Source organism: Gambusia affinis, linkage group LG15, assembly GCF_019740435.1.
Source record: "Gambusia affinis linkage group LG15, SWU_Gaff_1.0, whole genome shotgun sequence".
Taxonomy (NCBI): domain Eukaryota; kingdom Metazoa; phylum Chordata; class Actinopteri; order Cyprinodontiformes; family Poeciliidae; genus Gambusia; species Gambusia affinis.
This window is the reverse complement of record NC_057882.1, coordinates 10116014-10130701: the sequence shown is the minus strand read 5'-3', so window position 1 is coordinate 10130701 and position 14688 is coordinate 10116014. Positions and strand designations below refer to the sequence as shown.

The 14688-nt window shown below is 37.6% G+C and overlaps 1 protein-coding gene across 3 annotated transcripts in view; it reads right to left on the bottom strand.

Annotated features, from left to right (window-relative positions):
* ppp3ca (protein phosphatase 3, catalytic subunit, alpha isozyme) overlaps positions 1-14688 on the bottom strand; it is a 38450-nt gene that overhangs the window by 4576 nt on the left and 19186 nt on the right. For 2 of the 3 annotated variants that reach the window (XM_044139868.1, XM_044139869.1), the window contains exons 3-13: positions 13311-13435; positions 13087-13198; positions 12686-12831; positions 12448-12587; positions 6147-6224; positions 5919-6013; positions 4295-4420; positions 2826-2903; positions 2317-2401; positions 1995-2092; positions 582-632 (exon numbers count right to left, since the gene is read on the bottom strand). In XM_044139868.1, coding sequence (XP_043995803.1) covers positions 582-632; positions 1995-2092; positions 2317-2401; positions 2826-2903; positions 4295-4420; positions 5919-6013; positions 6147-6224; positions 12448-12587; positions 12686-12831; positions 13087-13198; positions 13311-13435 — 1134 coding nt within the window. The remainder of the gene's footprint in view (positions 1-581; positions 633-1994; positions 2093-2316; positions 2402-2825; positions 2904-4294; positions 4421-5918; positions 6014-6146; positions 6225-12447; positions 12588-12685; positions 12832-13086; positions 13199-13310; positions 13436-14688) is intronic. The other variant, XM_044139871.1, reaches the window with a different exon arrangement.

Genomic DNA, 14688 nt, shown 5'->3' with positions numbered 1-14688 from the left:
ATTTAAAACAGGCTTTGATTTTTCTTTCTTGTTCTTTTGCTTGGAACACATTGTAGACCAAATGGAGGACATTTATAACCCTAAACAATAAGCTTTACTTATGAATCCCTTAACACTTTTTTTTTTTTTTTTTTTTGCTTTGCAGAGTTTTAATTTATAATAAACATTCTTTAATACATTAAATAGCTACATGTTTTTTATTTTGTGGTTTTCCCTAATTTCCTCCTGCTCCACATATAAACTCCACTTGTTCTGTAAGCTATAAGCTTCTCTGTTTTGGTAGCAGCATTTTATGACGGCTGGAGCTTTGTTTAGGGCACACATAACTTCTAAGTTCCATCCATCCTCGAGCCAACAGACCTAACAGTTTCTGTTCTAAAAAATCAACAAGTATTATTCAGAAAAAATAACCTTTTTTCTTATGCTTTAACTCTATTTGGATGAACTTCACAATAAGTTGGAGCTCTATGAACAGAGAAAAGCTAAGCGTGGACTCTATATTGTTTCAACTATTGTCTAGAAATATTTTATAGCAGGATACCCTGATATTAAAGCAGTGGGACAAGGAGCACCAGTTTTACCTTCTCTGTCTTCATCATGCGTCTCGATGGCTTCAATGGCTTCAATGGTGGCTGAAGGGGGGAGGAGGGGAGCAGGTTACTCCTGATAAAGCCATGCAAATGTACAATGCAGCCCCAGGGAGAAGGCGACTCATGTTATTTGGCCAGATGAGCTGTACATGTTCACTGTTATTGAAGCCAAACTCAGAGGAGCGCCATGCATTAGAACTGAGTTAGTGTCAATCTTGGGTTAGAAAGTTTTCATGAAAAGTCACACAAATAGATCCACGAAGAGAGACACAGAAATGAGATGATGGAAAGTGCGGGGGCTGAGATGACAAAGATGTGAGAGCATCTGAATTACTTTTAATGCTTTGTGCTGTTTAAGGAGGTAGTACTTGTTCCTGCATGTCTGATGAAACAATTTATATAATTGCTTAGGACGGTCCTTATCTGAGTAAACTCACCTGGTCCTCCTGATAAAAGCTGTTACAACTCTCAAAACATTTTTACCATTTACCACTTTTCCAATCATTGAAAACACAATACATAAGCACTTTATGCTACATTCTCAGTGTGGAAGTTGCCTCAATGTTAAGAGAACCCAAAGAAAACATTTATCCTAGTTACATTTCATCCACGTAGTTGAAATCGGCTCTTATTAACTCAGCCGTGCGATGAAAATTGCATCTGCGTCCTCTTCTATTTTTCACATAATTCCGTGCGGTGAGTTGTGTGATTGGCCTGAAGTTTGTTGCCGTGTTTTATGCCGAAATGCACTACGACATCAGTGTTGATATTTCGCTTTAACTGGTCAGCTTCCACTCTCCTGCTTTTGCATCTGCAAGACGCATGAATACTTTTGAGGATTGTTTATCAGATGTGGTGGGGAATTATGTACATTTGTATGATTCTGCACTAAATGACTACAAAGACAGTCAAACATTGTTGTCCACAGAGGAGGCTATATGCAGCGGCGTTTTCTCTGTGAATGATTTGTAAATCATTCACAGAAAGCACACGTGTGTCAGCACTTGCAGCAAAGATGAAGGACGCATGGGGGGAGTGGACACTCAGGAGGTTAGAGGCGTGACGCAGTTGATAAGCTGTGGCTACAAGTAAGATGCTGACAGCAAATAACTTTGTCACAGAACCCTACTTACAAAACTCCAGCTGCTGAAAATAGGCAGCAGAAAAATCTAAATTATACCCCATAAGGTTTGGATTAATATACCATTGGAAGATCCAAAAAGAGACTAAAACAGCATTTATTGGCTGCTCTTTATTTAAGGGGGTTTGGAGAAAGAAACAGATAGAACAATAGATAAAGGCAATGGAAGAGATGAGAATGCTGATGAGTACAAGAATGAACCGAAAACAAAGAGAGAGAACCAGTGTTGGGAAAAAAAGACTTAGGCCGAGCCTTCTGCTCACCACTCTGCAGTGTCTGTCTGCCTCCAGAGAGAACCCCACTTGGCAACATGCCAGTGGGCGTCAGGCCCTTAAGCGTCAACACATTTTCACTCTCCTCTCTGCAGGAAGAACAGATACAAGCAAGCAGGTCAGAAAGCTATGCTGAACCCAGATCAGACTGGAGAAAAAAAAAACACTTTGCCCTCACTTTCCCCACACACAAACACCCACACACACTGTACACGCACGCATACAGAACAGACCTTATATAATGTCTGTGTTTCAAGATATACATTACAATCATGTATATATTTACTAACACACTCTTCAACAAAACGTCTACCTGAGAACTGAGAACATTTTGGCCATTTTTCCAATAGCACGGATCTTGTTTCTGATCACCTCTTTGCGAGCCGCGGCTGCATTGGCTGCAAACAAACACAGGTAACCCATCCACAGCGATTATAGACACACATTATAACAGTAAGACAGAAATCAGAATTTGCCACTTTGGTTAACTCTGACAGATCAAACACTGAAAGCTTTTTATTCGTTAAATATATGAAAAAATAAACAAGTATTTTTTGTGTATGACAAAAAACAGGTAAGTATGGCCCTTAATAACAATTAATCAGTAATTTCTGAAAAACAAACAAACAAACAAACAAACAAAAAACACTCCATGCCTTCTTTTTAACATGCACCTTTAAAACACACTATCCTAAATAACTGCTGAGCTGTTTCCCTTTCTGAACAGCGACGTGCGCAGATCTAGGTCAACCCTGAACCCACAATGGACCCGTGAGAAATGCAAAAGATGAATTATGAAACGTTCTTCTTTAGACTTCTCACCATCAAATATCTCATCTTCATCATTCATGAGTTCATCATCAGAGCAGATGCTTAACACATTCACCAACATTTCAGTGACTGTGGAGGAAAAAGTGGACAGGAAACAGGTAGTCACAGAATGATGCAGAAAACAAACCAGGGCGTAAAGATAAACTGCCTTACAGTGTCTATAAGAATTATTCGCCTTCTTGGATGTTTTGCCATTTTTATTGCTTTGACAAAATAAGTAATTGCATAAATATTCAACCCCTTCAAAGTGTCTGACTTAATTCAACAGTGGTCTAGTCAATTGGTCCTATTAGTTTCACAATAAGTGGAATGGAGATTACCTCAGGAAAAAAACACCTGGGTCTGCAAGCCTTTCACTGGTTAACCAGTGTTCTTGGCTAGCATTACAGCATGACGACAAAAGAAATCAGCAAATCAGAGAAAAGGGTTACTGGAACGTATATGTTAGGGGAGGGATACAAAAATAAATCTCTAAGCCACTTAAAATCCTCTGGAGTTCAGTTCAATCCATCATCAAGAAACAGGAAGGATATGGTCCATGTTTAAATCTGTCTAGATCAGCTTGTCCTCACAAACTGAGTGAACCATGCAAAAAAGAAAAAAGCCTAGAAAGACATCAACAGGTCACCTCAGACAGCGTTACAGATGGGAGAGACTCTGAGTTCAACAATTGTGACCAGTCCAAGCTTTCTGGGACAACCCACTATTGAAGGAAACTCATAATGGAGCTTTTGGGCCATCAGACAAGATGCTACATACATCACCACCACAAACATCCTTACTGTGTGAAGCATGATGATGGGAATAACTCTTGAAAAAGTAGAGGGTCAAATGGATTTATCAAAATATAGAGAAATTCTAGATGACAATTTGTTTTCATCTTCAAGAGAACTACAGCTTCAGAGAACATTTATCCAGGCCAGTGTCCAACTTTTAGATGTGTCCCAGGTTCAACAAGCCTCCTCAAGTTCTTCAGAGACTTGCTAAAGACCAGACTCTCATTATTTGACCCATTATTTGTTGAAGCAGAGACACATTTAAAACCTGCAGGACACCAGCCCTGGAGGACTCACAAAACAATGAGTTGAAGCATCCAGCTAAAGCCTGGCAGAAACGATTTGAAGACAACAAGCTGGACGTTCTGGAGTTGCCAAGTCAAAATCCAGATTTCAGTCTGATAGAGAACTTGTGGCAATGCTTGACCGGGGTCGATCCCCATGTACATCCTCAAATGTTCATCTAATGACTTGAGAGGGAGGGATATCTATGCATCCACTTATTTACCTGCTATTATTTAGTAGAAATCTGTTTTCACTTGACAGTTAAGGGGCTTTTTTTTCTCAAAAAAGCCAAACTTTGTTGATCACAAGTAATTTGTAAAAGCAATAAAAGGGGTAAAACATCCAACGGGGCGGATACATTTTATAGGGCAACATAAAAGAAGCGAGGAAGGTTTCTACCTTTTTCTCCAACAAATGGCAGGGACCAAGTAAAGACGTCCATGAAGTTGGGCAGCCAGTAGGGGTGTGGCGAGCAGTTGAACTGTCGAATGTTCATGACGTTATTTTCATATTTCAGTACAGCAGCTGTAAGGGAAGCAGCGAGAACAGGGGAGTAAAATGTTCCACTTAAACCCGACTTCTCCTTTCAACCAACACACCTTAATGATGCTGTATGACATCCAGCTCGTTACATACAATCACAATCAAACTACGTCATACCGCATAAGGCAACAGAAGCTGTGACAATAAGACTGGACAAAGACACAAGATAACAGAGAGGATCACAAGGAAGATTCTGCTCCTGCAATAAAAGCTTCATTTATATCAGGATTTTTTTAAAGGTACAGTTGTTGTATATTTAGATTTCAGGTCAAGAGAATTATTCCTCTGCCTGATTAACACAATTATAAGAGGTCTATTGAGGCATAAGAAGTCTATCTTTTTAATTATGAATTCACAATTGCATGATGAGATGATGACAAGATTAATAAAGCATTCCTTTTGAAGTTAAAGTAAATGCGAGTTTGCATCCTACAGTTTGCCATCACAAACTAATCACTGGCATTATGCCAGAAATATATTGGCAAATGACAATTTGTGACGACAGCACAAAAATGTAATTAATATATTCAACTCAAAATAACCCAAGCTTGAGCTGTTTGAGAGCACTTACCGTAGTTAAAAATGCATTGAATTGAAAAATAACATCACTTTTCTGGCATCGTTACTCTAAAATCTACCACAAAATCACAACTTTTTAAATGAAGGCAGAGAATACTTTCATACCTTGTTATAGATACAAGGCTCTGTTTACATTTAATATCATATACTGGATGAAAAAGAAGAGAAAAGAAAATGTAATATTCATCCACTAGGTGGCCTTGCTGAGGCCAGGGATTGCTGACACTGTTACATCAAGAGGCATAAAGCCACATGGAGATAGTCAGCAAAGCTGACAGTCCCTCCCACGCTCCCCATCTCCCATAGCCCATGGCAACCAAGACACAGATCTGAGAACACAAACAAACGGGGGCTCCCTGATGCTTTATTATGCCTGTTCACAGCTAAATGCACTTATATTAACTCATACACTACAATTTGTTAGTTAAACTCATTTTTCACGGAAAATCACAGGAAGTCTTGCTAATTATTTACAACTGACAGGGCCGCTTTTAGAGGATTCTCAAATGTCAGATTTCCCACATGGTCCTGAAAAATTTAGCAAACATCTGTGAAATTGTGCAACGTATTTAACGTATTTAAAAGAAGCATGGGTACTTCAACTATAAGAGAAAATTAATTAAGACACTTCTCTTTTACACCATTAGACTCCTATTTTATACTTTTTTTATGTAATTTAAAAAATATATGTTCTATTTGACCTTAGATAGTTGAATACATCGTATGCATGATGAGGATGACACATTTGAAAGCTTCTTGTGATAGTGGGCCAGTTTCTGTGACTCAAAAATCACCAAAAAGCAACTCTCTAATGTGCAGAAATAAGACAAAGATTAATGTGATAAAAGGTACAAAGAAGCAATGAAAAGAAAGAACAGAAAATTAGAAAATAAATTCTGACCTTTATTGTTGTAAACATCCAGGTAATTTGGCGCAGAGAAGATGGTTATGAGGGATGGGAATCCAGTTGTCTGACTTTTACGGTACATCCGGTAACTTCAGCATAGAAAGGAAGAAGTGAAGACAAAACAGAAAGAAGTTCATTCAGAAATTAAAAATCAAGTTGGATTTGTCTTTAGTCAAGAATTGTTTTATTATTGTCACAGACGTGCTTTGTGTTTCAACGTACCCAGCATCTTGTGCTTCATGTGCTCGGATAATTGATAATAGGTTATTGCTCTGTAGGAACTCACATACAGCTGGATAACTGGAAAATAGAAGAAAACAACGGTGTTTAGGGATGTGACAGAAAAACATGATTAAAAAGGATAAAAAATCCTAGAAAATAGTGTAAAGTTAAGACAGATATTTTACAGGCAGAAACTTGCAAAATTGGCATGAAATACATTCAAATATATTCAAACAAAACATTACACTCTTTCATTAAAAAACTTACTGGAGGGGAAGAGAGTCATAGTGCTTTTTTCATAGCATCCATTATTTCCTAAATGCATAAACCCTCACCCTGCCGGGGGTGAGGAAAAGATTACAAATTAAATGTTTCAACTTTCACCTAAATCTATGATATTTCAACTGATCAGCAGATAGACATGAGTGAAGGTTACAGCAACTATGATAATGTCCAAAGTGTCTCTATGAAACATGTGAAAGATGGATTTAGCACTGTAATTAAAACTGTCAAATATGTGGCTGGTTATTGAAAAAATGAAAAAAGTTGGGAGTGAGCATCTCTGCATTTCCCATTACTGTTGTGCAGCTAAGCCTTACCCAGTAAAATACATGGACTAAATACTGTATGTGCAAGAAACCTTTGAAAATTGTTCATTATTACAGTTTCCCACATTTGGATCTATTTTACTTTTTGCATTATTTTTTTCCTGATGCACATTTCAAAAATATAGAGTTTGGTTTTATATACTCTATAAAGCCATCACTATTAGGTTACTCATATTCAGTGGTCAAGAACAAGATGCGGCTGACATGAAGCAGCGGTGAAAGTATTAATTAGTTTATAGGCTTTAATTTAAAATTAGCTAGATTTAAAGAAGCTTTCCCAGACATCATGCTACCTGATACACTACAGGGCACCTTCAGAAGTGTATGCATCTGCATGATAGAGCTTTTAAAGGTAATTGTAAAGAATCAAAAGTATATTATTATGTTACTTAATGCTAAAATGTTTCTGTGAAGCTGCTCACTTCTAACCGGCTTTTTGCTTTAGGCCGGCTCTTATTTATTTATTATTATTTATTGATTTGTTCCTATATATTTTAATAGCAAATTTGTTATTTTAAAAACGGTTTATCATTGTGATTTTTCTTAAGCTTTAAATAGTCAAAAATATTTCCTTTAAATCTTCTACACATGTTTTTTGTGTGTCCTTGATAATTTTTATTGTCATCTGCTTTTCGCACTGGGTCATTTTTTTTTCTTTCTTTTTGCTGAAAGCGTCAAGCTTCACGCAGACAGAGAGACACCAGGACACAGCATAAAGCATAAAGAGCTCGAAGGGCGGCACAAATGAGTAGCCAATAAGTTGTCCTCATTATAATACCACTAACAGTTAGATTGTTTTTCAGCAGGAGATTATGCTACTTTGATAAATAGATCATTTTTGTAAAAGGCTTTTCCAGCATCTTTTGGGTGTTTTGAAATACTAGTTTAAAATTCCAGTCATGTAGTTACTGTTTGCACTGATCATAATTCAGTGTTTCCAGATTAATGTGTCCAACTGTGAAGGCATAGAACAAGAACACAAAAAGAAGCGGAAATGCATTATGTATACACCGAGTCGTCATATTGGAATCTTCAATGCAAAACAGAATCACTAGATGTTAAAGCTGTGATCAATCTCTGTCTCTATGTGACACTAATAATAATTTCTTCAGTTCTTTTGTTTTACTCAATCATCATGCTCATTAAAGAAATGTATAGAATTTACTGACAATTATTTAAGAGTGTCTCTAAATTCCTCATTTTTTTCCCCTGGAGAATAAACCATACAATTATTGCATTTTGACTCATGAAATTTAAATTACATATCCAAATTGACTCAAACATAAAACACCTAATACCATCAAGTTAAACCTTCACAGTAATAATCGTCTTCTCCTGCTCTTCGGTGCAGTCGCTGCCATCCATGGACCCATCAAACGTTCAGCGGTGTTTAAAATATTAAAGTGCTCCAAGGTTTATGCCGGAAGAAAAACAAGGGGAATGCTGTGCCCTAAGCACCTAGCAAAACTGTGCCATCCTCCCCTTTTATTTAGGTCACACAGGTAACACTCCCTTGAGGAGAAAAATATGCTTTAAATTACATGCGTAGCTACGGAAAAATGTTCTAAGGTTTCCTCTGTGGCTGACATTTGAGTTTAACAACACAGCAAGATACTGCACTCAAAAGAACGTTACATAACCGTTTCTATTAAAAAACATCTACAGCACATTTTAATATCCGACGTAAGACTGAAACTCGCCTTGCTTTAAATCTATGATAATATTCAAACGAAATCAAACATACATTAACATTTTAGTCACATTTTATTTGGTCAAACTACATTTATCGATTAATGCAAGGAAACACAGTATGGATTCAATAGCTGCCCTCCAATCATTCCTTTTCTCTCCTTTGTGAAAACGCACAATGATATGTGTTGGTGAGCCTGTGACTGAAAACGAGTGAGGAATCTGACAAGTGAGTATGAGTGAAAGAGACAGAGAGGGATGGAAGTGCTGTGTCGTGAGTGTGAAACTGAGAGGTTTTTTTTCCTTTTCTTTCACCTAAGATAATCCATCTGTGAGGCTGCTGGTCATCACACTCATTTTCCCCCAATATTAAAAAAATAAAAAATCTTCCCTAGTTCATCTTGTTGTAACCACTACACAAAACTTTACAAGTGAGCAAAGATAGAAAGCCAAGACGAAATGTAAGCTAGACTTTAAGTCCGATTCTTAAAGTCTAACTTACGACTTTAAGAATCTGACTTAAAGTCAGATTCTGGTAGGTTTAACCAGAGTGGCAGCCTATCAAAAATGGGTAATTTTGACTTGGTCACATTTGTTTTTAGGTTACAGTAACAAGCATAAATGGTATTTCATTGTAACTTTAGAACAACTCAATGTAGGACACAGTTGTGAAGTGGAAAAAAAAACAAAAACTTATTTGGTTACCAGTTTTTATTAATAAAATTTGAGAAATATGGTTTGCATTTGTACCAACCTGAATCAATAAGAATACAGAATGTTAGTAAAGAGAAATTTTTAAATCATGTAACATATTCTTTAGATTTAGGGTTATAGTTTAACTGGGACATCTTAATACATGAATATGTTTTGATTATATAGCCTATGCCATTGTAGCATAGGCTATACTTTAACCTTAACTTCACAACCAGGTCTCTAACAAGTTTTCTTCCAGCGCCTCCAGTGTGTTGCTCTCTTCATCCTTCTATCAACTCTGACTCGCTTTCCAGATGCTGCTGAATTAGCACTAATTCAGATCATCAGAGGTATTCAGTTCTATGGAGAACTGTTTATATATTTTCAATTGATTTCCAACCCATAAAAAGCTGCATTTATGAAGTTGCTATCATAGCTTAGCTTGCCTTTGTATACACTGTGTTTGAAACTTTTTTTTTTTTTATTTACATTTCTCTCATAGTTCCCAACTAGAATTTGGTACATTCTGCTGCATCCACAGTGTACGGATGTTGAGAGTCATGATGATGGAGAGGTGTGTTGGAGAGTGAAGGCAGAACAAAGCCAGGGGGAGATAGATGACTATAATAGCAGCATCCTCCACACATGTAGAGAACAATCCTCACTGAGTTCCCATCTCACTGAATACCAGTTGGCGACCATTTTGCTCTGGTGGAAGAGAGAGCGTTTTGTTTTATTCATCTAAGACATCTGGATTGTTTTGGTTGCTATTAACTAAGTACTTTGACTTTTAGGTCACCATTTTACTCATAACGGTGTCATTCATGTTTGTGCTGGTCACAGTGTCACGGTTTATTAAATTTAACCTTTAAAAATGATCATTGTATTATCTGTTACCATGAGCTGGAATAGACAGCTATTATCATTATTATCCTTTCCATATGGAAAAAATCTAAACATGAATCACAAAAGAAACTTACTCTTCAAGCTGAGGAGTTTTAAACTGAATCTTTTGTAAGGCAACTCTGCTGCTGTGCTAACATAAATAGTAAGATGAAGATAGTAGCACAAGAAATATGAATTTTAGTTTCCCCCATAACATTGCTAATGGTGTTAGCATTTCATCCATCCATTTTCTGTTCACCCTTTGTCCCTAATGGGGTCGGGAGGGTTGCTGGTTCCTATCCCCAGCTAACGTTCCAGGCGAGAGGCGGGTTCACCCTGGACAGGTCACCAGTTTGTTGCAGGGCATCACAGAAAACAGACAGGACACACAACCATTCACACACACACTCACACCTAGGGAGAATTTAGAGAGACCAATCAACCTGACAGTCATGTTTTTGGACTGTGGAAGGAACCCGGAGAGAACCCACGCATTCACAGGGAGAACATGCAAACTCCATGCAGAAAGACCCCGGGCCGGGAATCGAACCCAGGACCTTCTTGCTGCAAGGCAGCAGCTCTACCAACTGCGCCACTGTGCAGCCCACGTTAGCATTTCAGTCTTCTATAAAAAAATTTAAACAAAAAGAGGCATTTTGTGCTGAACTAAGTTGCTATATTATTCAGCCAACCACAAAATGATGTTCTGTGTCCAGAGAAGCTAATTTCTGATTATAAAAACCTGTTTCCTTGAAGTAGTCGCACATTTTCTGAAATCATATGAAAAAGAGAAAAACCCTGAGAAGAGTACACAGCGCAATAACGGCTAAAAATATTCATGGCTGTCCTCATTGTTGTGTCTCTTGTGAAACTGCCAGAGGTACTTGCAAAAATCAGAGAAAATTAAATTTTAGCTGTATGGTTGTATGATTTTTAGCAGCACACCCTGCCTGGACTGTAATTTCCCCTCTGAAGGAACCCAGGAAGTCTTTCAGATTCTTTTGGAGCCAATGTGGTTCAGGTTCTGAGCTTTCATTAAGAATGTTTTCACTGTAATTGCCACCTAACATCGTCCCCTATCCACCACAAGCTCCCTATCATCCCACAGCAATATCAGGTGAGATCTTACTTCTTATTATTTTACCTCTTATGACTGATACAAATACTTTTGTGTCTCCTTTTTCGTGCCCATCCATTAAATCATCTCCATATTGAGTCTTTATGAGCTCTTTTAAGTTGTCTTGCAATTGATGTCTATGAATAGATTATAATCTCAATATCTATTTTTAATCTCTAGTCACCATTTAGTCACCAGAGATCAGTAAAAATTTTGATCTTATTTATATACGGTTCTCTTCTTTGATTTTTGATGTTTTACTCAATCTAATTAGAGTAGAAATGACACATTCAAGAAAAACTGTGTAACTATAATTTAAAGCAGTTCAATTTATTGTGAAGTGTGACCTGCAACTCATAAGTGCTGCTGCAGACACAACAGCCACATGAGTCAAGTGACTGTGATCACTGTAGTATTTGGACTTTATGTCAGGAATAAAGAGCAATGCAGGCTGAAATATAAAATCTTTTATTACCCAGGGATCTTTATAGACCAGAGGCTGTTAACGGTCTCGACATTGTATTTATATTTACTGTGGTTTCATAATAATGAATACACAGATGTCTCTCAAATAGAACTCAGAATAAAAGGACTTCAGGGCATTTCAAAACAAAAAATACTCAAGTTACCTGAGGTGTGTAGCTTTTTCACTGTAATTGATTCATTTGGATATTCAACATTGAGTGGTGTCAGTCTTTTTCTACTAGTTTTCATTGAATGTAAGGTGAAGTTGTACAACAGGCACCATGTGGCCACTATGTCTACTAAGGTAACAGGAAAAAAAAGGCCAGAGAAAGACCTGGAGAGGTGATACTCTTTCTTTAACCCTCTGATGCATGACATGTTGATGCTACAGTCTTCCATGAGTGGGTCTTTTTGGACCCGTGTTTAAATCTGTGTTTTTATGCTACTTTTGTCATTTCGATTCAAAATAATGTTTAGTTTGATACTTTTTGCTGTGTTTTCTCCGTGCATATTGTTAGTAATGAGATCAATTGAAAATGAGGTGCATCAATGGAGTATCCATGCAGGACATGGACTAATTACGTAATTGGTGATTTTTTTTTATGCAGAATAATTCAAGTTAAATCTGAGTTGTCCATGTTTTTAACAAGAAACCAAAGTAGTCTTTTTTAAAAAAAAACAACAAAAAAAAAACAACCAACAAGCAAAGAACCTAAACAATAACAAAGACTGTAAAATAGCTATTCACTGCCAAACAAGAATTTACAAATCAGATGTAAAGTTCACCACTTTTAACCTCCCCTGGAAGTTACCCTCAAATCCACATTATTCTTGTGCTGCTCACCTGTAGAAGTAGGAGCAACCTCGCACTGTGTTGTGGCTGAAGTATTCCTGGGTTTTCTCATTTCCAAAGTCTTCCAGAGGATCAGACCAGAGCAGGTCACACATGGGCCCAAACGCTGGCGGCTCTTTGAACCGATCCAACTAAACATGAAGAAGAGAAACGTTTTAAGGCAGGAAACCCACAAAAATGACAAAGCATTACATGGCAGACGCCATTCCGCTGTTTGTTTCTCCGTTACCTTTTTAATGTCATCTAAGGTGTGTATTTCAGGTGAGAGTCCTCCGTGGACACACAAAAACTGCTGGTTCATGAGTGCAGCCAAAGGAAGGCAGTCAAACGCATCCATACATGAGTCATACACCTGCTCTGAGTACTTGATTTTACCTGATAGACAAAACAATGGATCAGCTGCACGTATGAGAATTTATGCTAAATCTCAACTCATATTCTTCACTAAAACATTTAGCTATCAACATAACATTTTCATCTGTTGACAGAAAACTCCAACCTTTCATACTGTCACATGTGCTAGACTGTAGTGGATTAGCTCCTCCCGACATGCTGCAGGCTATACAAGAGCGTTTCAAGACCAGAAGAAAAGCCTCAAAAGCAACGCGTTGAACCCTGCGAGGTACTCACATTCTTGTTTGAAGGTGAAATATTCTGTCAAATGTCTACATTCATGGTTTCCACGAAGTAAAAATAGTGTCTTTGGATAGAGGATTTTCAGCGACCAAAGGTATAAAACACACTGTCAGAGCAAACAGACAAGCATAGATTTAGTTATTTTGGAGCACGCATTCATTGCTTTTAACAATAGTTTTTTTTTTTGCCTTTTAGCACATATAAAAATATATTCTCACCTCAATACTGAAGTAGCCACGGTCAACATAGTCCCCAAGGAACAGGTACCGTGTTGTGGCTGGCGATCCTCCCACTTCAAACAACTTCATAAGATCAAAGAATTGACCGTGGATGTCCCCACAGACTAGAAAACGAGCAAAGGAAAAAACATGGTATCGAATTAAAACTTTTCCTCTGAATGTTACTTTTTTGAGCACAGCAACTTTGTCAAGTTTGCCAAAAATGTCCTAAATTATATAAAAATAAAGAACTCCTTTAAACTAGAGATATATCAATAGTTTTTTATATTATCTAAACGCATACATGTTAGTTGTATTTGTGTTGTGTTGTGTCGATCTAATGATCTATTTAAGGTAAACACAGGCCTCGTTATTAGTATAATTTCAATTGATACTAATCAATTGAAATGATTGGTATCATTTCAACCGGCAATTGAAGAGTTTTTTGGAGTATTTTTTGTGATATTGGTTTAGTAAAAAATAATAAAAACCCATCCATCCATCCATTTTCTATACACCCTTTGTCCCTAATGGGGTCAGGAGGGTTGCTGGTTTCTATCTCCAGCTACATTCCGGACGAGAGGCGGGTTCACCCTGGACAGGTCGCCAGTCTGTCGCAGGGCAACACAGAGTCATACAGGACAAACAACCATTCACACACACACTCACACCTAGTGAGAATTTAGAGAAACCAATTAACCTGACAGTCATGTTTTTGGACTGTGGGAGGAAGCCAGAGAACCCGGAGAGAACCCACCATGCACAGGGAGAACATGCAAACTCCATGCAGAAAGACCACGGGCCGGGAATCGAACCCAGGACCTTCTTGCTGCAAGGCAGCAGCTCTACCAACTGCGCCACTGTGCAGCCTTATAACGAAAACCAGAAAGGCATTTTTCTTGTTGGTGAAGTCGTATTTTATTATTTGGGAGATCAAAAAGTACTTTGGAGGGAGAAGAAACGTTTACATCCCTTGATGCCCAGCAGTAGGAAAACTTGCAAAGGAAATCAGTGTGACTCCACAGTCAGCCTGAGTCAAGCGTCTCCATGGTAACAAACTGTTCCACTGGCCAATGAATGGTGATACGAACTTAAAATCCTTTCTCTTGGTATTATGTGTCGTTTAATGAGATGAAAGGTGATGACAATTAATGTCTAATAATCCATCAGTTTCTTTGTCATAAATCGATCAAGTATAAGATTCTTTTGTCTGGCTAACATTTCTCCAGTTCTTTAAGTAACAATTGGAATATCAAAAAGTGAAGTCTGTTTTTAAGCATGCCATTGTTTTCTTTTAATTTGTTGAGCAAATATAATGTTTTTTTGCTTGTGATTTTTTTATTTTATATATTTCTTTTACTTCTAATTATATAAAACA